Source organism: Pseudoliparis swirei, chromosome 15 (genome assembly GCF_029220125.1).
Source record: "Pseudoliparis swirei isolate HS2019 ecotype Mariana Trench chromosome 15, NWPU_hadal_v1, whole genome shotgun sequence".
Lineage (NCBI taxonomy): Eukaryota > Metazoa > Chordata > Actinopteri > Perciformes > Liparidae > Pseudoliparis > Pseudoliparis swirei.
The window spans coordinates 21772460-21797360 of record NC_079402.1 but is presented as its reverse complement, the minus strand read 5'-3'; the positions used below and the strand labels follow the sequence as shown (position 1 = coordinate 21797360).

General features: G+C 50.3%; 1 protein-coding gene and 1 long non-coding RNA gene across 2 annotated transcripts in view; one reads left to right on the top strand and one right to left on the bottom strand.

Annotated features, from left to right (window-relative positions):
• ythdc1 (YTH N6-methyladenosine RNA binding protein C1) overlaps positions 1-24857 on the top strand; it is a 28846-nt gene extending 3989 nt beyond the window's left edge. The window contains 11 exon segments of the mRNA XM_056431858.1: positions 3862-3970; positions 4050-4167; positions 4242-4326; positions 4407-4561; positions 22077-22156; positions 22460-22496; positions 22721-22760; positions 22921-22986; positions 23079-23270; positions 23896-24040; positions 24043-24857. Of these exon segments, the coding sequence (XP_056287833.1) occupies positions 3862-3970; positions 4050-4167; positions 4242-4326; positions 4407-4561; positions 22077-22156; positions 22460-22496; positions 22721-22760; positions 22921-22986; positions 23079-23270; positions 23896-24040; positions 24043-24080 (1065 nt within the window). The 3' untranslated portion in view covers positions 24081-24857.
• LOC130204885 (uncharacterized) lies at positions 7306-8696 on the bottom strand. The gene is made up of 3 exons (XR_008833827.1): positions 8673-8696; positions 8505-8532; positions 7306-8392 (listed from the first exon to the last, which is right to left on the bottom strand). It is a non-coding gene; the product is annotated as an uncharacterized LOC130204885 (long non-coding RNA).
• Positions 24858-24901: the final 44 nt, after the last annotated feature.

Here is a 24901-nt window from a genome sequence, read left to right as displayed (position 1 = left end):
TCTGGTCTTCATTGACGTGTTCTGGTCTACATTGACGTGTTCTGGTCTTCATTGACGTGTTCTGGTCTACATTGACGTGTTCTGGTCTTCATTGACGTGTTCTGGTCTACATTGACGTGTTCTGGTCTTCATTGACGTGTTCTGGTCTTCATTGACGTGTTCTGGTCTTCATTGACGTGTTCTGGTCTACATTGGCGTGTTCTGGTCTACATTGACGTGTTCTGGTCTTAATTGACGTGTTCTGGTCTACATTGACGTGTTCTGGTCTACATTGACGTGTTCTGGTCTACAGTGACGTGTTCTGGTCTACATTGACGTGTTCTGGTCTACATTGACGTGTTCTGGTCTTCATTGACGTGTTCTGGTCTACATTGACGTGTTCTGGTCTTAATTGACGTGTTCTGGTCTACATTGACGTGTTCTGGTCTTCAGGGCGTGTTCTGGTCTACATTGACGTGTTCTGGTCTTAATTGACGTGTTCTGGTCTACATTGACGTGTTCTGGTCTACATTGACGTGTTCTGGTCTTCATTGACGTGTTCTGGTCTACATTGACGTGTTCTGGTCTTCATTGACGTGTTCTGGTCTACATTGACGTGTTCTGGTCTTCAGGGCCTGTTCTGGTCTACATTGGCGTGTTCTGGTCTTAATTGACGTGTTCTGGTCTTCAGGGCGTGTTCTGGTCTACATTGACGTGTTCTGGTCTACATTGATGTGTTCTGGTCTTCATTGACGTGTTCTGGTCTTCATTGACGTGTTCTGGTCTTCATTGATGTGTTCTGGTCTACATTGACGTGTTCTGGTCTTATTTGACGTGTTCTGGTCTACATTGACGTGTTCTGGTCTTCAGGGCGTGTTCTGGTCTACATTGACGTGTTCTGGTCTTAATTGACGTGTTCTGGTCTACATTGACGTGTTCTGGTCTACATTGACGTGTTCTGGTCTACATTGACGTGTTCTGGTCTACATTGACGTGTTCTGGTCTTAATTGACGTGTTCTGGTCTACATTGACGTGTTCTGGTCTTCATTGACGTGTTCTGGTCTACATTGACGTGTTCTGGTCTTAATTGACGTGTTCTGGTCTACATTGACGTGTTCTGGTCTACATTGACGTGTTCTGGTCTTCATTGACGTGTTCTGGTCTACATTGACGTGTTCTGGTCTACATTGACGTGTTCTGGTCTTCATTGACGTGTTCTGGTCTTCATTGACGTGTTCTGGTCTACATTGACGTGTTCTGGTCTACATTGACGTGTTGTGGTCTTCATTGACGTGTTCTGGTCTACATTGACGTGTTCTGGTATACATTGATGTGTTCTGGTCTTCATTGACGTGTTCTGGTCTTAATTGACGTGTTCTGGTCTACATTGAAGTGTTCTGGTCTTAATTGACGTGTTCTGTTCTACATTGACGTGTTCTGGTCTTCATTGACGTGTTCTGGTCTTCATTGACCTGTTCTGGTCTTCATTGACGTGTTCTGGTCTACATTGACGTGTTCTGGTCTTCATTGACGTGTTCTGGTCTTCATTGACGTGTTCTGGTCTACATTGACGTGTTCGGGTCTTCATTGACGTGTTCTGGTCTTCATTGACGTGTTCTGGTCTACATTGGCGTGTTCTGGTCTACATTGACGTGTTCTGGTCTACATTGACGTGTTCTGGTCTACATTGACGTGTTCTGGTCTACATTGACGTGTTCTGGTCTTAATTGACGTGTTCTGGTCTACATTGACGTGTTCTGGTCTTCAGGGCGTGTTCTGGTCTACATTGACGTGTTCTGGTCTTAATTGACGTGTTCTGGTCTACATTGACGTGTTCTGGTCTACATTGACGTGTTCTGGTCTTCATTGACGTGTTCTGGTCTACATTGACGTGTTCTGGTCTTCAGGGCCTGTTCTGGTCTACATTGACGTGTTCTGGTCTACATTGACGTGTTCTGGTCTTCATTGACGTGTTCTGGTCTTCATTGATGTGTTCTGGTCTACATTGACGTGTTCTGGTCTACATTGACGTGTTGTGGTCTTCATTGACGTGTTCTGGTCTACATTGACGTGTTCTGGTATACATTGATGTGTTCTGGTCTTCATTGACGTGTTCTGGTCTTAATTGACGTGTTCTGGTCTACATTGAAGTGTTCTGGTCTTAATTGACGTGTTCTGTTCTACATTGACGTGTTCTGGTCTTCATTGACGTGTTCTGGTCTTCATTGACCTGTTCTGGTCTTCATTGACGTGTTCTGGTCTTCATTGACGTGTTCTGGTCTTCATTGACGTGTTCTGGTCTACATTGACGTGTTCTGGTCTACATTGACGTGTTCGGGTCTTCATTGACGTGTTCTGGTCTACATTGACGTGTTCTGGTCTTAATTGACGTGTTCTGGTCTACATTGACGTGTTCTGGTCTACATTGACGTGTTCTGGTCTACATTGACGTGTTCTGGTCTACATTGACGTGTTCTGGTCTTCATTGACGTCTTCTGGTCTTCATTGACGTGTTCTGGTCTACATTGACGTGTTCTGGTCTTAATTGACGTGTTCTGGTCTACATTGACGTGTTCTGGTCTTCAGGGCGTGTTCTGGTCTTAATTGACGTGTTCTGGTCTACATTGACGTGTTCTGGTCTACATTGACGTGTTCTGGTCTTCATTGACGTGTTCTGGTCTACATTGACGTGTTCTGGTCTTCAGGGCCTGTTCTGGTCTACATTGACGTGTTCTGGTCTACATTGACGTGTTCTGGTCTTCAGGGCGTGTTCTGGTCTACATTGACGTGTTCTGGTCTTAATTGACGTGTTCTGGTCTACATTGACGTGTTCTGGTCTACATTGACGTGTTCTGGTCTACATTGACGTGTTCTGGTCTACATTGACGTGTTCTGGTCTACATTGACGTGTTCTGGTCTACATTGACGTGTTCTGGTCTTAATTGACGTGTTCTGGTCTACATTGACGTGTTCTGGTCTACATTGACGTGTTCTGGTCTTAATTGACGTGTTCTGGTCTACATTGACGTGTTCTGGTCTACATTGACGTGTTCTGGTCTTAATTGACGTGTTCTGGTCTACATTGACGTGTTCTGGTCTTCATTGACGTGTTCTGGTCTACATTGACGTGTTCTGGTCTTAATTGACGTGTTCTGGTCTACATTGACGTGTTCTGGTCTTCAGGGCGTGTTCTGGTCTTAATTGACGTGTTCTGGTCTACATTGACGTGTTCTGGTCTACATTGACGTGTTCTGGTCTTAATTGACGTGTTCTGGTCTTCATTGACGTGTTCTGGTCTACATTGACGTGTTCTGGTCTACATTGACGTGTTCTGGTCTTCATTGACGTGTTCTGGTCTACATTGACGTGTTCTGGTCTACATTGACGTGTTCTGGTCTTAATTGACGTGTTCTGGTCTACATTGACGTGTTCTGGTCTACATTGACGTGTTCTTGTCTTAATTGACGTGTTCTGGTCTACATTGACGTGTTCTGGTCTTCATTGACGTGTTCTGGTCTACATTGACGTGTTCTGGTCTTAATTGACGTGTTCTGGTCTACATTGACGTGTTCTGGTCTTCAGGGCGTGTTCTGGTCTTAATTGACGTGTTCTGGTCTACATTGACGTGTTCTGGTCTACATTGACGTGTTCTGGTCTTAATTGACGTGTTCTGGTCTTCATTGACGTGTTCTGGTCTACATTGACGTGTTCTGGTCTACATTGACGTGTTCTGGTCTACATTGACGTGTTCTGGTCTTCATTGACGTGTTCTGGTCTACATTGACGTGTTCTGGTCTTCATTGACGTGTTCTGGTCTACATTGACGTGTTCTGGTCTTCATTGACGTGTTCTGGTCTACATTGACGTGTTCTGGTCTTCAGGGCGTTTGGTCGACGCTGCCGGTGAACGAGAAGAAGCTGAACGCCGCGTTCCGCTCGGCTCGGAGCGTCGTCCTCGTCTTCTCTGTGAGGGAGAGCGGAAAATTCCAAGGTGACTGAGTTCAAAGATCACTTGTTGTTGTTGTTGTTGTTGTTCTCGAGCAGCTTTAACGGTTTCACCTTGTCTTCAGGTTTTGCCCGTCTGGCCTCAGAGTCTCATCACGGAGGATCTCCCATCCACTGGGTCCTTCCTGCTGGCATGAACGCCAAGATGCTGGGTGGAGTGTTCAAGATCGACTGGCTCTGCAGGTAAACAACAACAACAACAACAACATGTGGAGCTCAATGGTCTGAGAGGTCTGACATGTGAATGTGCTCCTCAGGAGAGAACTCCCCTTCACGAAGACGGCTCACCTCATGAATCCCTGGAACGAACACAAGCCGGTGAAGATCGGCCGCGACGGACAGGTGAGGTAACGCTAACGTTGTTGTTGTTGTTGGATTGTTTCTTTTTTGTGAACATTTTCTTTTCAAAATTCTTTTTTCAGGAGATCCAACCGGAAATCGGCGGTCAGCTCAGTGTCTTGTTCCCATTGGACGAGAGCGTGGACGTCCACCTGGTGGCTCGTCGCATTCGTCACAAGCGCCGGACGCCGTCGGAGCCGCGGCCTCGAGGCCGCCCGCCGCAACGCGAGCCGGGAAGGTTAGCCAATCACCAAGCTCCTCCTCCCGCTTCCTGTTCTTCTTCTCCCGCCGCGACCACGATGCCACCTGCCGCCGGACGACGGAGACGGCTGCTGCCTCCAACCGGCGGCTAGCTAGCGAGCTAACCCGCGGCTAGCTAGCGAGCCAACCCGCGGCTAGCTCTGCTGGCTCTCTGGTTGTTGTTGATTTCCCTCCAGACGCCTCGAGCTGCGTCCCCGGTGACGTCCACAAAGAGTCAGGCAGGAAGTAAAATCCTTTTGGGTCGTTTACAGTTTCACGTAAAGTTAATTACATTTTAGGTAAGATACAGAATTTAATTCTTAAATTCATGTTGTTTAAGTTTAAATTTAGCAACGAGCTAATCTTTAGTTTCGATCAGTTAGATTTTTACTTTTGCTGTTGGTAAATTTCTCCTTTGAAGCTCTTTTTTCTTTACAGGAGTTTCAAACTTCGGAAGTAATCAAAAAAAATCCCAATGTTTGGCTTTTAGCTGGACTGTGGCGGAGCCTTTCAAAATAAAAGCATAAAGGAACGAGCGTCACTGGCTGGACTGACGGAGGAGGGCGTGGGTGAGGGAGGGGCGAGCGAGCGAGGTAAAACAGAAAGAGAGGAAGTGAGGGACTCACAGCGGACTGGTTCTGGTTTTTCTGAGGAAGTGATGGTGGTTGTTCACAAAGGGGGCGTGGCCTGTGGACTATATCCAATGAGAGTGTGAGGAAGTGTCTTGTGGGTTTCCTCACCTGCTCAAATAAGGTAAAGATGGACTCGGTTTTAAAAAATCCTCTTGGACTGAACAGAGGACCCCTCCCTCCAGGAAAGGACAGGTGTACACCCCTCCTCCCCCCCAGTGCACGCACACACACACTGAATCAGGACTGACGCACTGTCGTTTGTGTGTGTCGCTCTTGTGAACTGAAATAAGTGTGTGAGCAGAATCTGAGTTTAACGACCCGGCGGAGCAGCAGAACCTCGGCTCTGTTCTTAAGGACTGTTGCTGGTCTGGAGGGGGCGGGGCTGGGCTGGAAGGGGCGGGGCTTTGTTTGTTGATTGACAGGACTGCACCATCATCATCATCATCATCACCCCCTCCACCCTTTCAAAATAAGAGGGTTTATAAAAAGCCTTAAACATGGACTGATGAGAAAAACTGTTTTTTATAAATGTGACAAACAAACAAACAACCTCCCACAGCAGAGCGGTATGTCCCTTTAAGAGGCCTCCTCCTCTTCTTCTTCTTCTTGTTTGTTGTTTTCATTATGTGTGTGAAGCTATATGTACATCCTGGAGGTTAAGGGGACTAGTCCACCACAGGACCGCTACACTGTAGGAGGACCAGCAGGTGACTAGACCAGCAGGTGACTAGACCAGCAGGTGACTAGACCAGCAGGTGACTAGACCAGCAGGTGACTAGACCTGCAGGAGGACCAGTAGATGACTAGACCAGCAGGAGGACCAGTAGATGACTAGACCTGCAGGAGGACCAGTAGATGACTAGATCAGCAGGAGGACCAGTAGATGACTAGACCTGCAGGAGGACCAGTAGATGACTAGACCTGCAAGAGGACCAGTAGATGACTAGACCTGCAAGAGGACCAGTAGATGACTAGACCTGCAGGAGGACCAGTAGATGACTAGACCAGCAGGAGGACCAGTAGGTGACTAGACCAGCAGGAGGACCAGCAGGAGGACCAGTAGATGACTAGACCAGCAGGAGGACCAGTAGATGACTAGACCTGCAGGAGGACCAGCAGGAGGACCAGCAGGAGGACCAGTAGGTGACTAGACCAGCAGGAGGACCAGTAGATGACTAGACCTGCAGGAGGACCAGTAGATGACTAGACCTGCAGGAGGACCAGTAGATGACTAGACCAGCAGGAGGACCAGTAGGTGACTAGACCTGCAGGAGGACCAGTAGATGACTAGACCAGCAGGAGGACCAGTAGATGACTAGACCTGCAGGAGGACCAGTAGATGACTAGACCTGCAGGAGGACCAGTAGATGACTAGACCTGCAGGAGGACCAGTAGATGACTAGACCTGCAGGAGGACCAGTAGATGACTAGACCTGCAGGAGGACCAGTAGATGACTAGACCAGCAAGAGGACCAGTAGATGACTAGACCAGCAGGAGGACCAGTAGATGACTAGACCTGCAGGAGGACCAGTAGATGACTAGACCTGCAGGAGGACCAGTAGATGACTAGACCTGCAAGAGGACCAGTAGATGACTAGACCAGCAGGAGGACCAGTAGATGACTAGACCTGCAGGAGGACTAGTAGATGACTAGACCTGCAGGAGGACCAGTAGATGACTAGACCTGCAGGAGGACCAGTAGATGACTAGACCAGCAGGAGGACCAGTAGATGACTAGACCTGCAGGAGGACCAGTAGATGACTAGACTAGCAGGAGGACCAGTAGATGACTAGACCTGCAGGAGGACCAGTAGATGACTAGACCTGCAGGAGGACCAGTAGATGACTAGACCAGCAGGAGGACCAGTAGATGACTAGACCTGCAGGAGGACCAGTAGATGACTAGACCTGCAGGAGGACTAGTAGATGACTAGACCTGCAGGAGGACCAGTAGATGACTAGACCAGCAGGAGGACCAGTAGATGACTAGACCTGCAGGAGGACCAGTAGATGACTAGACCTGCAGGAGGACCAGTAGATGACTAGACCTGCAGGAGGACCAGTAGATGACTAGACCTGCAGGAGGACCAGTAGATGACTAGACCAGCAGGAGGACCAGTAGATGACTAGACCTGCAGGAGGACCAGTAGATGACTAGACCTGCAGGAGGACCAGTAGATGACTAGACCTGCAGGAGGACCAGTAGATGACTAGACCTGCAATAGGACCAGTAGATGACTAGACCAGCAGGAGGACCAGTAGATGACTAAACCTGCAAGAGGACCAGTAGATGACTAGACCAGCAGGAGGACCAGTAGATGACTAAACCTGCAGGAGGACTAGTAGATGACTAAACCTGCAGGAGGACTAGTAGATGACTAGACCAGCAGGAGGACCAGTAGATGACTAAACCTGCAGGAGGACCAGTAGATGACTAGACCAGCAGGAGGACCAGTAGATGACTAAACCTGCAAGAGGACCAGTAGATGACTAGACCTGCAGGAGGACTAGTAGATGACTAGACCAGCAGGAGGACCAGTAGATGACTAAACCTGCAGGAGGACTAGTAGATGACTAGACCAGCAGGAGGACCAGTAGGTGACTAGACCTGCAGGAGGACCAGTAGATGACTAGACCTGCAGGAGGACCAGTAGATGACTAGACCAGCAGGAGGACCAGTAGATGACTAGACCTGCAAGAGGACCAGTAGATGACTAGACCTGCAGGAGGACCAGTAGATGACTAGACCTGCAAGAGGACCAGTAGATGACTAGACCAGCAGGAGGACCAGTAGATGACTAAACCTGCAAGAGGACCAGTAGATGACTAGACCTGCAGGAGGACCAGTAGATGACTAGACCTGCAGGAGGACCAGTAGATGACTAGACCTGCAGGAGGACCAGTAGATGACTAGACCTGCAAGAGGACCAGTAGATGACTAGACCAGCAGGAGGACCAGTAGATGACTAGACCTGCAGGAGGACCAGTAGATGACTAGACCTGCAGGAGGACCAGTAGATGACTAGACCTGCAGGAGGACTAGTAGGTGACTAGACCTGCAGGAGGACCAGTAGGTGACTAGACCTGCAGGAGGACCAGTAGATGACTAGACCTGCAGGAGGACCAGTAGATGACTAGACCTGCAGGAGGACCAGTAGATGACTAGACCTGCAGGAGGACTAGTAGGTGACTAGACCTGCAGGAGGACTAGTAGATGACTAGACCTGCAAGAGGACCAGTAGATGACGAGACCTGCAGGAGGACCAGTAGATGACCAGACCTGCAGGAGGACTAGTAGGTGACTAGACCTGCAGGAGGACCAGTAGGTGACTAGACCTGCAGGAGGACCAGTAGATGACGAGACCTGCAAGAGGACCAGTAGATGACTAGACCAGCAGGAGGACCAGTAGATGACTAGACCTGCAAGAGGACCAGTAGGTGACGAGACCTGCAGGAGGACCAGTAGATGACTAGACCTGCAGGAGGACTAGTAGATGACGAGACCTGCAAGAGGACCAGTAGATGACTAGACCAGCAGGAGGACCAGTAGATGACTAGACCTGCAAGAGGACCAGTAGATGACTAGACCTGCAAGAGGACCAGTAGATGACTAGACCAGCAGGAGGACCAGTAGATGACTAGACCTGCAAGAGGACCAGTAGATGACTAGACCTGCAGGAGGACCAGTAGATGACTAGACCTGCAGGAGGACCAGTAGATGACGAGACCTGCAGGAGGACCAGTAGATGACTAGACCTGCAGGAGGACTAGTAGATGACTAGACCTGCAGGAGGACCAGTAGATGACTAGACCTGCAGGAGGACCAGTAGATGACTAGACCAGCAGGAGGACCAGTAGATGACTAGACCTGCAGGAGGACCAGTAGATGACTAGACCTGCAAGAGGACCAGTAGATGACGAGACCTGCAGGAGGACCAGTAGATGACGAGACCTGCAAGAGGACCAGTAGATGACGAGACCTGCAAGAGGACCAGTAGATGACTAGACCTGCAAGAGGACCAGTAGATGACGAGACCTGCAGGAGGACCAGTAGATGACGAGACCTGCAAGAGGACCAGTAGATGACGAGACCTGCAAGAGGACCAGTAGATGACTAGACCTGCAAGAGGACCAGTAGATGACTAGACCTGCAAGAGGACCAGTAGATGACTAGACCTGCAGGAGGACCAGTAGATGACTAGACCTGCAGGAGGACCAGTAGATGACTAGACCTGCATGAGGACCAGTAGATGACTAGACCAGCAGGAGGACCAGTAGATGACTAGACCTGCAGGAGGACCAGTAGATGACTAGACCTGCAGGAGGACCAGTAGATGACTAGACCAGCAGGAGGACCAGTAGATGACGAGACCTGCAAGAGGACCAGTAGATGACGAGACCTGCAAGAGGACCAGTAGATGACGAGACCTGCAAGAGGACCAGTAGATGACGAGACCTGCAGGAGGACCAGTAGATGACGAGACCTGCAAGAGGACCAGTAGATGACGAGACCTGCAAGAGGACCAGTAGATGACTAGACCTGCAAGAGGACCAGTAGATGACTAGACCTGCAGGAGGACCAGTAGATGACTAGACCTGCAGGAGGACCAGTAGATGACTAGACCTGCATGAGGACCAGTAGATGACTAGACCTGCAAGAGGACCAGTAGATGACTAGACCAGCAGGAGGACCAGTAGATGACTAGACCTGCAGGAGGACCAGTAGATGACTAGACCTGCAGGAGGACCAGTAGATGACTAGACCAGCAGGAGGACCAGTAGATGACTAAACCTGCAAGAGGACCAGTAGATGACTAGACCTGCAGGAGGACCAGTAGGTGACTAGACCTGCAGGAGGACCAGTAGGTGACTAGACCTGCAGGAGGACCAGTAGATGACTAGACCTGCAGGAGGACCAGTAGATGACTAAACCTGCAGGAGGACCAGTAGATGACTAGACCTGCAGGAGGACCAGTAGGTGACTAGACCTGCAGGAGGACCAGTAGATGACTAGACCTGCAGGAGGACCAGTAGATGACTAAACCTGCAGGAGGACCAGTAGATGACTAGACCTGCAGGAGGACCAGTAGATGACTAGACCAGCAAGAGGACCAGTAGATGACTAGACCTGCAGGAGGACCAGTAGATGACTAGACCTGCAGGAGGACCAGTAGATGACTAGACCTGCAGGAGGACCAGTAGATGACTAGACCTGCAGGAGGACCAGTAGATGACTAAACCTGCAGGAGGACCAGTAGATGACTAGACCTGCAGGAGGACCAGTAGATGACTAGACCTGCAGGAGGACCAGTAGATGACTAGACCTGCAGGAGGACCAGTAGATGACTAGACCTGCAGGAGGACCAGTAGATGACTAGACCTGCAGGAGGACCAGTAGATGACTAGACCAGCAGGAGGACCAGTAGATGACTAGACCTGCAGGAGGACCAGTAGATGACTAGACCAGCAGGAGGACCAGTAGATGACTAGACCTGCAGGAGGACCAGTAGATGACTAGACCAGCAGGAGGACCAGTAGATGACTAGACCTGCAGGAGGACCAGTAGATGACTAGACCTGCAGGAGGACCAGTAGATGACTAGACCTGCAGGAGGACCAGTAGATGACTAGACCAGCAGGAGGACCAGTAGATGACTAGACCTGCAGGAGGACCAGTAGATGACTAGACCTGCAGGAGGACCAGTAGATGACTAGACCTGCAGGAGGACCAGTAGATGACTAGACCTGCAGGAGGACCAGTAGATGACTAGACCAGCAGGAGGACCAGTAGATGACTAGACCTGCAGGAGGACCAGTAGATGACTAGACCTGCAGGAGGACCAGTAGATGACTAGACCTGCAGGAGGACCAGTAGATGACTAGACCAGCAGGAGGACCAGTAGATGACTAGACCTGCAGGAGGACCAGTAGATGACTAGACCTGCAGGAGGACCAGTAGATGACTAGACCTGCAGGAGGACCAGTAGATGACTAGACCAGCAGGAGGACCAGTAGATGACTAGACCTGCAGGAGGACCAGTAGATGACTAGACCTGCAGGAGGACCAGTAGATGACTAGACCTGCAGGAGGACCAGTAGATGACTAGACCTGCAGGAGGACCAGTAGATGACTAGACCTGCAGGAGGACCAGTAGATGACTAGACCTGCAGGAGGACCAGTAGATGACTAGACCTGCAGGAGGACCAGTAGATGACTAGACCTGCAGGAGGACCAGTAGATGACTAGACCTGCAGGAGGACCAGTAGATGACTAGACCTGCAAGGAGGACCAGTAGATGACTAGACCTGCAGGAGGACCAGTAGATGACTAGACCTGCAGGAGGACCAGTAGATGACTAGACCTGCAGGAGGACCAGTAGATGACTAGACCTGCAGGAGGACCAGTAGATGACTAGACCTGCAGGAGGACCAGTAGATGACTAGACCTGCAGGAGGACCAGTAGATGACTAGACCTGCAGGAGGACCAGTAGATGACTAGACCTGCAGGAGGACCAGTAGATGACTAGACCTGCAGGAGGACCAGTAGATGACTAGACCTGCAGGAGGACCAGTAGATGACTAGACCAGCAGGAGGACCAGTAGATGACTAGACCTGCAGGAGGACCAGTAGATGACTAGACCTGCAGGAGGACCAGTAGATGACTAGACCTGCAGGAGGACCAGTAGATGACTAGACCTGCAGGAGGACCAGTAGATGACTAGACCTGCAGGAGGACCAGTAGATGACTAGACCAGCAGGAGGACCAGTAGATGACTAGACCTGCAGGAGGACCAGTAGATGACTAGACCTGCAGGAGGACCAGTAGATGACTAGACCTGCAGGAGGACCAGTAGATGACTAGACCAGGAGGACCAGTAGTTGACTAGACCTGCAAGAGGACCAGTAGATGACTAGACCTGCAGGAGGACCAGTAGATGACTAGACCTGCAGGAGGACCAGTAGATGACTAGACCTGCAGGAGGACCAGTAGATGACTAGACCTGCAGGAGGACCAGTAGATGACTAGACCTGCAGGAGGACCAGTAGATGACTAGACCTGCAGGAGGACCAGATGACTAGACCTGCAGGAGGACCAGTAGATGACTAGACCTGCAGGAGGACCAGTAGATGACTAGACCTGCAGGAGGACCAGTAGATGACTAGACCTGCAGGAGGACCAGTAGGTGACTAGACCTGCAGGAGGACCAGTAGATGACTAGACCTGCAGGAGGACCAGTAGATGACTAGACCTGCAGGAGGACCAGTAGATGACTAGACCTGCAGGAGGACCAGTAGATGACTAGACCTGCAGGAGGACCAGTAGATGACTAGACCAGCAGGAGGACCAGTAGATGACTAGACCTGCAGGAGGACCAGTAGATGACTAGACCTGCAGGAGGACCAGTAGATGACTAGACCAGCAGGAGGACCAGTAGATGACTAGACCTGCAGGAGGACCAGTAGATGACTAGACCTGCAGGAGGACCAGTAGATGACTAGACCTGCAGGAGGACCAGTAGATGACTAGACCTGCAGGAGGACCAGTAGATGACTAGACCTGCAGGAGGACCAGTAGATGACTAGACCTGCAAGAGGACCAGTAGATGACTAGACCAGCAGGAGGACCAGTAGATGACTAGACCTGCAGGAGGACCAGTAGATGACTAGACCTGCAGGAGGACCAGTAGATGACTAGACCTGCAGGAGGACCAGTAGATGACTAGACCTGCAGGAGGACCAGTAGATGACTAGACCAGCAGGAGGACCAGTAGATGACTAGACCTGCAGGAGGACCAGTAGATGACTAGACCTGCAGGAGGACCAGTAGATGACTAGACCTGCAAGAGGACCAGTAGATGACTAGACCTGCAGGAGGACCAGTAGATGACTAGACCTGCAGGAGGACCAGTAGATGACTAGACCTGCAGGAGGACCAGTAGATGGACCTGCAGGAGGACCAGTAGATGACTAGACCTGCAGGAGGACCAGTAGATGACTAGACCTGCAGGAGGGAGGACCAGTAGATGACTAGACCTGCAGGAGGACCAGTAGATGACTAGACTGCAGGAGGACCAGTAGATGACTAGACCTGCAGGAGGACCAGTAGATGACTAGACCTGCAGGAGGACCAGTAGATGACTAGACCTGCAGGAGGACCAGTAGATGACTAGACCTGCAGGAGGACCAGTAGATGACTGAGGACCAGTAGATGACTAGACCTGCAGGAGGACATGACTAGACCTGCAGGAGGACCAGTAGATGACTAGACCTGCAGGAGGACCAGCTAGACCTGCAGGAGGACCAGTAGATGACTAGACCTGCAGGAGGACCAGTAGATGACTAGACCTGCAGGAGGACCAGTAGATGACTAGACCTGCAGGAGGACCAGTAGATGACTAGACCTGCAGGAGGACCAGTAGATGACTAGACCTGCAGGAGGACCAGTAGATGACTAGACCTGCAGGAGGACCAGTAGATGACGGAGGACCAGTAGATGACTAGACCTGCAGGAGGACCAGTAGATGACTAGACCTGCAGGAGGACCAGTAGATGACTAGACCTGCAGGAGGACCAGTAGATGACTAGACCTGCAGGAGGACCAGTAGATGACTAGACCTGCAGGAGGACTAGTAGATGACTAGACCTGCAGGAGGACCAGTAGATGACTAGACCTGCAGGAGGACCAGTAGATGACTAGACCTGCAGGAGGACCAGTGGACCAGTAGATGACTAGACCTGCAGGAGGACCAGTAGATGACTAGACCTGCAGGAGGACAGTAGATGACTAGACAGCTGGAGGACCAGTAGATGACTAGACCTGCAGGAGGACCAGTAGATGACTAGACCTGCAGGAGGACCAGTAGATGACTAGACCTGCAGGAGGACCAGTAGATGACTAGACCTGCAGGAGGACCAGTAGATGACTAGACCTGCAGGAGGACCAGTAGATGACTAGACCTGCAGGAGGACCAGTAGATGACTAGACCAGCAGGAGGACCAGTAGATGACTAGACCTGCAGGAGGACCAGTAGATGACTAGACCTGCAGGAGGACCAGTAGATGACTAGACCTGCAGGAGGACTAGATGACTCCAGCAGGAGGACCAGTAGATGACTAGACCTGCAGGAGGACAGTAGACCAGTAGATGACTAGACCTGCAGGAGGACCAGTAGATGACTAGACCAGCAGGAGGACCAGTAGATGACTAGACCTGCAGGAGGACCAGTAGATGACTAGACTGCAGGAGGACCAGTAGATGACTAGACCTGCAGGAGGACCAGTAGATGACTAGACCAGCAGGAGGACCAGTAGATGACTAGACCTGCAGGAGGACCAGTAGATGACTAGACCTGCAGGAGGACCAGTAGATGACTAGACCTGCAGGAGGACCAGTAGATGACTAGACCAGCAGGAGGACCAGTAGATGACTAGACCTGCAGGAGGACCAGTAGATGACTAGACCTGCAGGAGGACCAGTAGATGACTAGACCTGCAGGAGGACCAGTAGATGACTAGACCTGCAGGAGGACCAGTAGATGACTAGACCAGCAGGAGGACCAGTAGATGACTAGACCTGCAGGAGGACCAGTAGATGACTAGACCAGCAGGAGGACCAGTAGATGACTAGACCTGCAGGAGGACCAGTAGATGACTAGACCTGCAGGAGGACCACCAGTAGATGACTAGACCTGCAGGAGGACCAGTAGATGACTAGACCTGCAGGAGGACCAGTAGATGACTAGACCTGCAGGAGGACCAGTAGATGACTAGACCCAGGAGGACCAGTAGATGACTAGACCTGCAGGAGGACCAGTAGATGACTAGACCTGCAGGAGGACCAGTAGATGACTAGACCTGCAGGAGGACCAGTAGATGACTAGACCAGCAGGAGGACGATGACTAGACCTGCAGGAGGACCAGTAGATGACTAGACCTGCAGGAGGACCAGTAGATGACTAGACCTGCAGGAGGACCAGTAGATGACTAGACCTGCAGGAGGACTAGTAGATGACTAGACCTGCAGGAGGACCAGTAGATGACTAGACCTGCAGGAGGACCAGTAGATGACTAGACCTGCAGGAGGACCAGTAGATGACTAGACCTGCAGGAGGACCAGTAGATGACTAGACCTGCAGGAGGACCAGTAGATGACTAGACCTGCAGGAGGACCAGTAGATGACTAGACCAGCAGGAGGACCAGTAGATGACTAGACCTGCAGGAGGACCAGTAGATGACTAGACCAGCAGGAGGACCAGTAGATGACTAGACCTGCAGGAGGACCAGTAGATGACTAGACCTGCAGGAGGACCAGTAGATGACTAGACCTGCAGGAGGACCAGTAGATGACTAGACCAGCAGGAGGACCAGTAGATGACTAGACCTGCAAGAGGACCAGTAGATGACTAGACCAGCAGGAGGACCAGTAGATGACTAGACCTGCAGGAGGACCAGTAGATGACTAGACCTGCAGGAGGACCAGTAGATGACTAGACCAGCAGGAGGACCAGTAGATGACTAGACCTGCAGGAGGACCAGTAGATGACTAGACCTGCAGGAGGACCAGTAGATGACTAGACCTGCAGGAGGACCAGTAGATGACTAGACCTGCAGGAGGACCAGTAGATGACTAGACCTGCAGGAGGACCAGTAGATGACTAGACCTGCAGGAGGACCAGTAGATGACTAGACCTGCAGGAGGACCAGTAGATGACTAGACCTGCAGGAGGACCAGTAGATGACTAGACCTGCAGGAGGACCAGTAGATGACTAGACCTGCAGGAGGACCAGTAGATGACTAGACCTGCAGGAGGACCAGTAGATGACTAGACCTGCAGGAGGACCAGTAGATGACTAGACCTGCAAGAGGACCAGTAGATGACTAGACCAGCAGGAGGACCAGTAGATGACTAGACCTGCAGGAGGACCAGTAGATGACTAGACCTGCAGGAGGACCAGTAGATGACTAGACCTGCAGGAGGACCAGTAGATGACTAGACCTGCAGGAGGACCAGTAGATGACTAGACCTGCAGGAGGACCAGTAGATGACTAGACCTGCAGGAGGACCAGTAGATGACTAGACCTGCAGGAGGACCAGTAGATGACTAGACCTGCAGGAGGACCAGTAGATGACTAGACCTGCAGGAGGACCAGTAGATGACTAGACCTGCAGGAGGACCAGTAGATGACTAGACCTGCAGGAGGACCAGTAGATGACTAGACCTGCAGGAGGACCAGTAGATGACTAGACCTGCAGGAGGACCAGTAGATGACTAGACCTGCAGGAGGACCAGTAGATGACTAGACCAGCAGGAGGACCAGTAGATGACTAGACCTGCAGGAGGACCAGTAGATGACTAGACCTGCAGGAGGACCAGTAGATGACTAGACCTGCAGGAGGACCAGTAGATGACTAGACCTGCAGGAGGACCAGTAGATGACTAGACCAGCAGGAGGACCAGTAGATGACTAGACCTGCAGGAGGACCAGTAGATGACTAGACCTGCAGGAGGACCAGTAGATGACTAGACCTGCAGGAGGCAGGAGGACCAGTAGATGACTAGACCTGCAGGAGGACCAGTAGATGACTAGACCAGCAGGAGGACCAGTAGATGACTAGACCTGCAGGAGGACCAGTAGATGACTAGACCTGCAGGAGGACCAGTAGATGACTAGACCTGCAGGAGGACCAGTAGATGACTAGACCTGCAGGAGGACCAGTAGATGACTAGACCTGCAGGAGGACCAGTAGATGACTAGACCTGCAGGAGGACCAGTAGATGACTAGACCTGCAGGAGGACTAGACCAGCAGGAGGACCAGTAGATGACTAGACCTGCAAGAGGACCAGTAGATGACTAGACCAGCAGGAGGATCAGTAGATGACTAGACCAGTAGGTGACTAGACCAGCAGGAGGACCAGTAGATGACTAGACCTGCAAGAGGACCAGTAGATGACTAGACCAGCAGGAGGACCAGTAGATGACTAGATCAGCAGGAGGACCAGTAGATGACTAGACCTGCAGGAGGACCAGTAGATGACTAGACCTGCAGGAGGACCAGTAGATGACTAGACCAGCAGGAGGACCAGTAGATGACTAGACCTGCAGGAGGACCAGTAGATGACTAGACCTGCAGGAGGACCAGTAGATGACTAGACCTGCAGGAGGACCAGTAGATGACTAGACCTGCAGGAGGACCAGTAGATGACTAGACCTGCAAGAGGACCAGTAGATGACTAGACCAGCAGGAGGACCAGTAGATGACTAGACCTGCAGGAGGACCAGTAGATGACTAGACCTGGGAGGACCAGTAGATGACTAGACCTGCAGAGGACCAGTAGATGACTAGACCTGCAGGAGGACCAGTAGATGACTAAACCTGCAGGAGGACTAGTAGATGACTAGACCTGCAGGAGGACCAGTAGATGACTAGACCTGCAAGAGGACCAGTAGATGACTAGACCTGCAGGAGGACCAGTAGATGACTAGACCTGCAGGAGGACCAGTAGATGACTAGACCTGCAGGAGGACCAGTAGATGACTAGACCTGCAGGAGGACCAGTAGATGCAGGACCAGTAGGTGACTAGACCTGCAGGAGGACCAGTAGATGACTAGACCTGCAGGAGGACTAGTAGATGACTAGACCTGCAGGAGGACCAGTAGATGACTAGACCTGCAAGAGGACCAGTAGATGACTAGACCTGCAGGAGGACCAGTAGATGACTAGACCTGCAGGAGGACCAGTAGATGACTAGACCTGCAAGAGGACCAGTAGATGACTAGACCTGCAGGACCAGTAGATGACTAGACCTGCAGGAGGACCAGTAGATGACTAAACCTGCAGGAGGACTAGTAGATGACTAGACCTGGGAGGACCAGTAGATGACTAGACCTGCAGGAGGACCAGTAGATGACTAGACCTGCAGGAGGACCAGTAGATGACTAGACCAGCAGGAGGACCAGTAGATGACTAGACCTGCAGGAGGACCAGTAGATGACTAGACCTGCAGGAGGACCAGTAGATGACTAGACCAGCAGGAGGACCAGTAGATGACTAGACCTGCAGGAGGACCAGTAGATGACTAGACCTGCAGGAGGACTAGTAGATGACTAGACCTGCAGGAGGACCAGATGACTAGACCTGCAGGAGGACCAGTAGATGACTAGACCTGCAGGAGGACCAGTAGATGACTAGACCTGCAGGAGGACCAGTAGATGACTAGACCTGCAGGAGGACCAGTAGATGACTAGACCTGCAGGAGGACCAGTAGATGACTAGACCTGCAGGAGGACCAGTAGATGACTAGACCTGCAGGAGGACCAGTAGATGACTAGACCAGCAGGAGGACCAGTAGATGACTAGACCTGCAGGAGGACCAGTAGATGACTAGACCTGCAGGAGGACCAGTAGATGACTAGACCTGCAGGAGGACCAGTAGATGACTAGACCTGCAGGAGGACCAGTAGATGACTAGACCTGCAGGAGGACCAGTAGATGACTAGACCAGCAGGAGGACCAGTAGATGACTAGACCTGCAGGAGGACCAGTAGATGACTAGACCTGCAGGAGGACCAGTAGATGACTAGACCTGCAAGAGGACCAGTAGTAGATGACTAGACCAGCAGGAGGACCAGTAGATGACTAGACCTGCAGGAGGACCAGTAGATGACTAGACCTGCAGGAGGACCAGTAGATGACTAGACCTGCAGGAGGACCAGTAGATGACTAGACCTGCAGGAGGACCAGTAGATGACTAGACCTGCAGGAGGACCAGTAGATGACTAGACCTGCAGAGGACCAGTAGATGACTAGACCCAGTAGATGACTAGACCTGCAGGAGGACCAGTAGATGACTAGACCTGCAGGAGGACCAGTAGATGACTAGACCTGCAGGAGGACCAGTAGATGACTAGACCTGCAGGAGGACCAGTAGATGACTAGACCTGCAAGAGGACCAGTAGATGACTAGACCTGCAGGACCAGTAGATGACTAGACCTGCAGGAGGACCAGTAGATGACTAAACCTGCAGGAGGACTAGTAGATGACTAGACCTGCAGGAGGACCAGTAGATGACTAGACCTGCAAGAGGACCAGTAGATGACTAGACCTGCAGGAGGACCAGTAGATGACTAGACCAGCAGGAGGACCAGTAGATGACTAGACCTGCAGGAGGACCAGTAGATGACTAGACCTGCAGGAGGACCAGTAGATGACTAGACCAGCAGGAGGACCAGTAGATGACTAGACCTGCAGGAGGACCAGCAGGAGGACCAGTAGATGACTAGACCTGCAGGAGGACCAGTAGATGACTAGACCAGTAGGTGACTAGACCAGCAGGAGGACCAGTAGATGACTAGACCTGCAAGAGGACCAGTAGATGACTAGACCAGCAGGAGGACCAGTAGATGACTAGACCTGCAGGAGGACCAGTAGATGACTAGACCTGCAGGAGGACCAGTAGATGACTAGACCTGCAAGAGGACCAGTAGATGACTAGACCAGCAGGAGGACCAGTAGATGACTAGACCTGCAAGAGGACCAGTAGATGACTAGACCTGCAGGAGGACCAGTAGATGACTAGACCTGCAGGAGGACCAGTAGATGACTAGACCTGCAGGAGGACCAGTAGATGACTAGACCTGCAGGAGGACCAGTAGATGACACCTTTCCTAGGACCAGTAGATGACTAGACCAGCAGGAGGACCAGTAGATGACTAGACCTGCAAGAGGACCAGTAGATGACTAGACCTGCAGGAGGACCAGTAGATGACTAGACCAGCAGGAGGACCAGTAGATGACTAGACCTGCAGGAGGACCAGTAGATGACTAGACCTGCAGGAGGACCAGTAGATGACTAGACCTGCAAGAGGACCAGTAGATGACTAGACCAGCAGGAGGACCAGTAGATGACTAGACCTGCAAGAGGACCAGTAGATGACTAGACCTGCAGGAGGACCAGTAGATGACTAGACCAGCAGGAGGACCAGTAGATGACTAGACCTGCAAGAGGACCAGTAGATGACTAGATCAGCAGGAGGACCAGTAGATGACTAGACCTGCAGGAGGACCAGTAGATGACTAGACCTGCAGGAGGACTAGTAGATGACTAGACCTGCAGGAGGACCAGTAGATGACTAGACCTGCAGGAGGACCAGTAGATGACTAGACCTGCAAGAGGACCAGTAGATGACTAGACCAGCAGGAGGACCAGTAGATGACTAGACCTGCAAGAGGACCAGTAGATGACTAGACCTGCAGGAGGACCAGTAGATGACTAGACCAGCAGGAGGACCAGTAGATGACTAGACCAGCAGGAGGACCAGTAGATGACTAGACCTGCAGGAGGACCAGTAGATGACTAGACCAGCAGGAGGACCAGTAGATGACTAGACCTGCAGGAGGACCAGTAGATGACTAGACCTGCAGGAGGACCAGTAGATGACTAAACCTGCAGGAGGACCAGTAGATGACTAGACCTGCAGGAGGACCAGTAGATGACTAGACCTGCAAGAGGACCAGTAGATGACGAGACCTGCAAGAGGACCAGTAGATGACTAGACCTGCAAGAGGACCAGTAGATGACTAGACCTGCAGGAGGACCAGTAGATGACTAGACCAGCAGGAGGACCAGTAGATGACTAGACCTGCAGGAGGACCAGTAGATGACTAGACCTGCAAGAGGACCAGTAGATGACTAGACCAGCAGGAGGACCAGTAGATGACTAGACCTGCAGGAGGACCAGTAGATGACTAGACCAGCAGGAGGACCAGTAGATGACTAGACCTGCAGGAGGACCAGTAGATGACTAGACCAGTAGGTGACTAGACCAGCAGGAGGACCAGTAGATGACTAGACCAGTAGGTGACTAGACCAGCAGGAGGACCAGTAGATGACTAGACCAGTAGGTGACTAGACCTGCAAGAGGACCAGTAGATGACTAGACCTGCAGGAGGACCAGTAGATGACTAGACCTGCAGGAGGACCAGTAGGTGACTAGACCTGCAGGAGGACCAGTAGATGACTAGACCTGCAGGAGGACCAGTAGATGACTAAACCAGCAGGAGGACCAGTAGATGACTAGACCTGCAAGAGGACCAGTAGATGACTAGATCAGCAGGAGGACCAGTAGATGACTAGACCTGCAGGAGGACTAGTAGATGACTAGACCTGCAGGAGGACCAGTAGATGACTAGACCTGCAGGAGGACCAGTAGATGACTAGACCTGCAAGAGGACCAGTAGATGACTAGACCTGCAGGAGGACCAGTAGATGACTAGACCTGCAGGACCAGTAGATGACTAGACCAGCAGGACCAGTAGATGACTAGACCAGCAGGACCAGTAGATGACTAGACCAGCAGGAGGACCAGTAGATGACTAGACCAGCAGGACCAGTAGATGACTAGACCTGCAGGAGGACCAGTAGATGACTAGACCAGCAGGAGGACCAGTAGATGACTAGACCAGCAGGAGGACCAGTAGATGACTAGACCTGCAGGAGGACCAGTAGATGACTAGACCTGCAGGAGGACCAGCAGGAGGACCAGCAGGAGGACCAGCAGGCTCTGGTTGGGGCTCCGGTGTCTGGTGATGACCTGAAACAGGAAGTCAGGCTCGCCTGTCGACTCGAGTCAGGAAACTTTGTTTCTGGAGATTTGAGAAGTTTTTTTTAAATGAATCTTTAAAGTATTTCTGGAACCTTCTAAAGAATGAGAGAGTTTACAGGAGAGAGAGAGAGGGTGTGTGTGAGAGAGAGACTATCAGTGTGAGAGAGAGAGAGGGTGTGTGTGAGTGTTTATTTTGTGTGTGAGTGATTCTATATTGTGGGTGTGTATGTGGGTGTGGGTGTGTCTTAATTGTGAACTTGTGTGTGTAGGCGTCGTCCTGAAGAGTTCGACCTCCACGGCAGGAAGCGGCCGCGAGCCGACGGGCCGCCCGACTTCCCCCAGAGAGCAGGTCTGTGACCACCGGGACATGTTGACAACAACATGTTGACATGTTGACAACATGTTGACATGATGACATGTTGATGACAACATGTTGACATGATGACATGTTGATGTCAACATGTTTTAGGGTTTAATTTGACTTGGATATGATTTTTTGTTTTGTAGTTTATTTGTTTTTTTTAATGTTTAACGTCTGTTTTTTAAACTGATTTCATTATTTTGTTAATTTTTATTTTAATGTTTGATGTTTGTGTCCGTGAACGGGAAACATTCAGCTCAACAGAATCATTATTATTTATTTTATTCTCAGGGTTCATCCAGGACCTCCGTAACCAGCCGGTGGACAGGTGAGGCTCATGACATCACTCACCTGAAACAGGAAGTGGGCGGCGCTTCAGCTTACATCAGCACACATAAAAAAAGAATTTGGTGCACATAATCGGGAAATCAGGATTATTTGAAAATAAAAGTTTATGTATTTGTAACATGTTGAAGTATTACAACACAAACAGGAAGTTACTTTTCAAAATAATGTTCAGCTGTTTTTAGATTGTTGACGTTTGTGTTTCAGACGTTTCTCCAGCGTGAGACGAGACGTGTTTCTGAATGGGGTGAGTCCAGCCTGTTAGCATGTTAGCTCCCTGTTAGCTTCCTGTTAGCATGTTAGCTTCCTGTTAGCATGTTAGCTCCAGGTGAACCTGTGCTCGGTCACGTGACCACAGGTTTCCTGTTAGCTTAGCTTTAAGTGCTCACCTGTGTTTCCTGTTCCAGTCCTATAACGACTACATGAGGGATTACCACCACAGCGTCGGTCCTCCGGCTCCCTGGCAGACGCTGGTAAGACCTCGTTATTGAGTTATTGATAAGGTTATTGTTGATATTGTTGTTGACAACGAAATGAACCAAAGATGTCATGTCCGTGTCATCAGGCGACTTACCCCGGCGTGGAGCAGCCGCCCCCCCACCATCCTCCCTACTACCACCACAGCCACCCCCCTCCTCCCCCTCACCAGGCGTACCATCATCACCACCATCCCCCCTTGCCGCCTCATGAGGCTCCGCCCCCTCGCTTCAGAGACAAGCAGCGGGCGCCGCAGCACCGCGCCTTCACCTCCAGCCCTGTGAGTCTAGAGACCTGTCAATCACCTGTAGCCCCGCCCCTAAAGTGTCCCCTGCTTTATGGTCTGACTCTACAGACCATAATGTCCTAAATGATGACATCATGCTGTATAGAAGAAGACTTGAGACTAGAGACTGAGACATAAACTCATGTCTACAATGTTTACTGAGGGAAGTAGTCATTATATAGACTTCTATACAACCAGAGGAGTCACCTCCTGGTGGTCAGGAGAGAGAATGCAGCTTTAACACATGAAGCATAGACTTCTATACAACCAGATGAGCCCCCTGGTGGTCAATAGAGAGAATGCAGCTTTAACACATGAAGCATAGACTTCTATACAACCAGAGGAGCCCCCTGGTGGTCAGTAGAGAGAATGCAGCTTTAACACATGAAGCATAGACTTCTATACTCCCTGGTGGTCACTAAGTTAATAACAGACAATCAATATTAGATTGATTAATTTATAATTATATTATATATTCCAAGACAATGTGGTCACTAAGTTAATAACAGACAATCAATATTAGATTGATTAATTTATAATTATATTATATATTCCAAGACAATGTGCAGAGGGTTTATTTCATTCATGTTTTTTAGTCGCTGACCTTCAGGAATCAAAGTCTAACGACATGCGCGTGGACGACTTCCTGCGGCGGACGCAGGCCGTGGTGAGCGGCCGGCGCGAGCGCGAGCGGCAGCGTGAGCGCGAGCGTGGAGGACCGCGCCGCGAGAGAGAGCGAGAGAGGGGGAGGGACAGAGAGAGAGAGAGGAGAGGGACAAGGAGAGGGGGCGGTACCGCAGGTGATCTGATGATGTCATATCCTGTCAGCCTGCAGTGTCTTTTATTTCAATGTCATTTTTTTCCCCTGTTTAGTTATTTTTGAAAATTATGAATAAACAATTAGCTACGTGATGACATCATCAGCTGCATCATAATTTTTTACAAGAATAAAATATTCAAACAAAAAACAGTAAAATTATAAATCTGCTCATTTTTGTAAGACCTTTATTTTGGTGGTCTTGTGTAACAAAGGAAGTGACATCACAGCACAGGAACAAGCGGGTGACATGAATTCCTGATTTCACTTGAACGTCTCCGTTTCCCAGAATCCTCTCTGTTGGATGGACAGTTGTTTATATTTTCATGTGTTTTTATTATTTGAGTTACCAGGTTCCCAACATGAGGCTTGAGGCCCTTTGAGGAGTCACAAGAGGACAAACCAACACTTTTTTATTCAATTGTTTTTTTCTTTTATTGTTAAATTAAATGTGAAAAAGAAAAAACATTTAAAACCTTTGAAGAAGTTATTTTATGTATTAAAAAAAAGAATTGGTGTTTTCATTTCTTTTTCTTTTTAGTGTAAATGTGCTACAGTTCCTTTATTTATTTTCAGGTTCATGTTGTATTTGACTTCCTGATCAGTGGCTGTACTCAAATCATCCGTATGAAGTTAATCACATTATTATTATTCTTTAATTCTGTACTTTCAAACAATTAAAGTATTGTTTTTTTACTCATGCTCGCCTCCTGGTGGCGACGTCGGCCGCTGTCTTTGTTCATGAATTAAAAAGTACAAATTACTTTCTGCTCTCTGATTGGTCGTCACCATGGTGATCAGATATGTT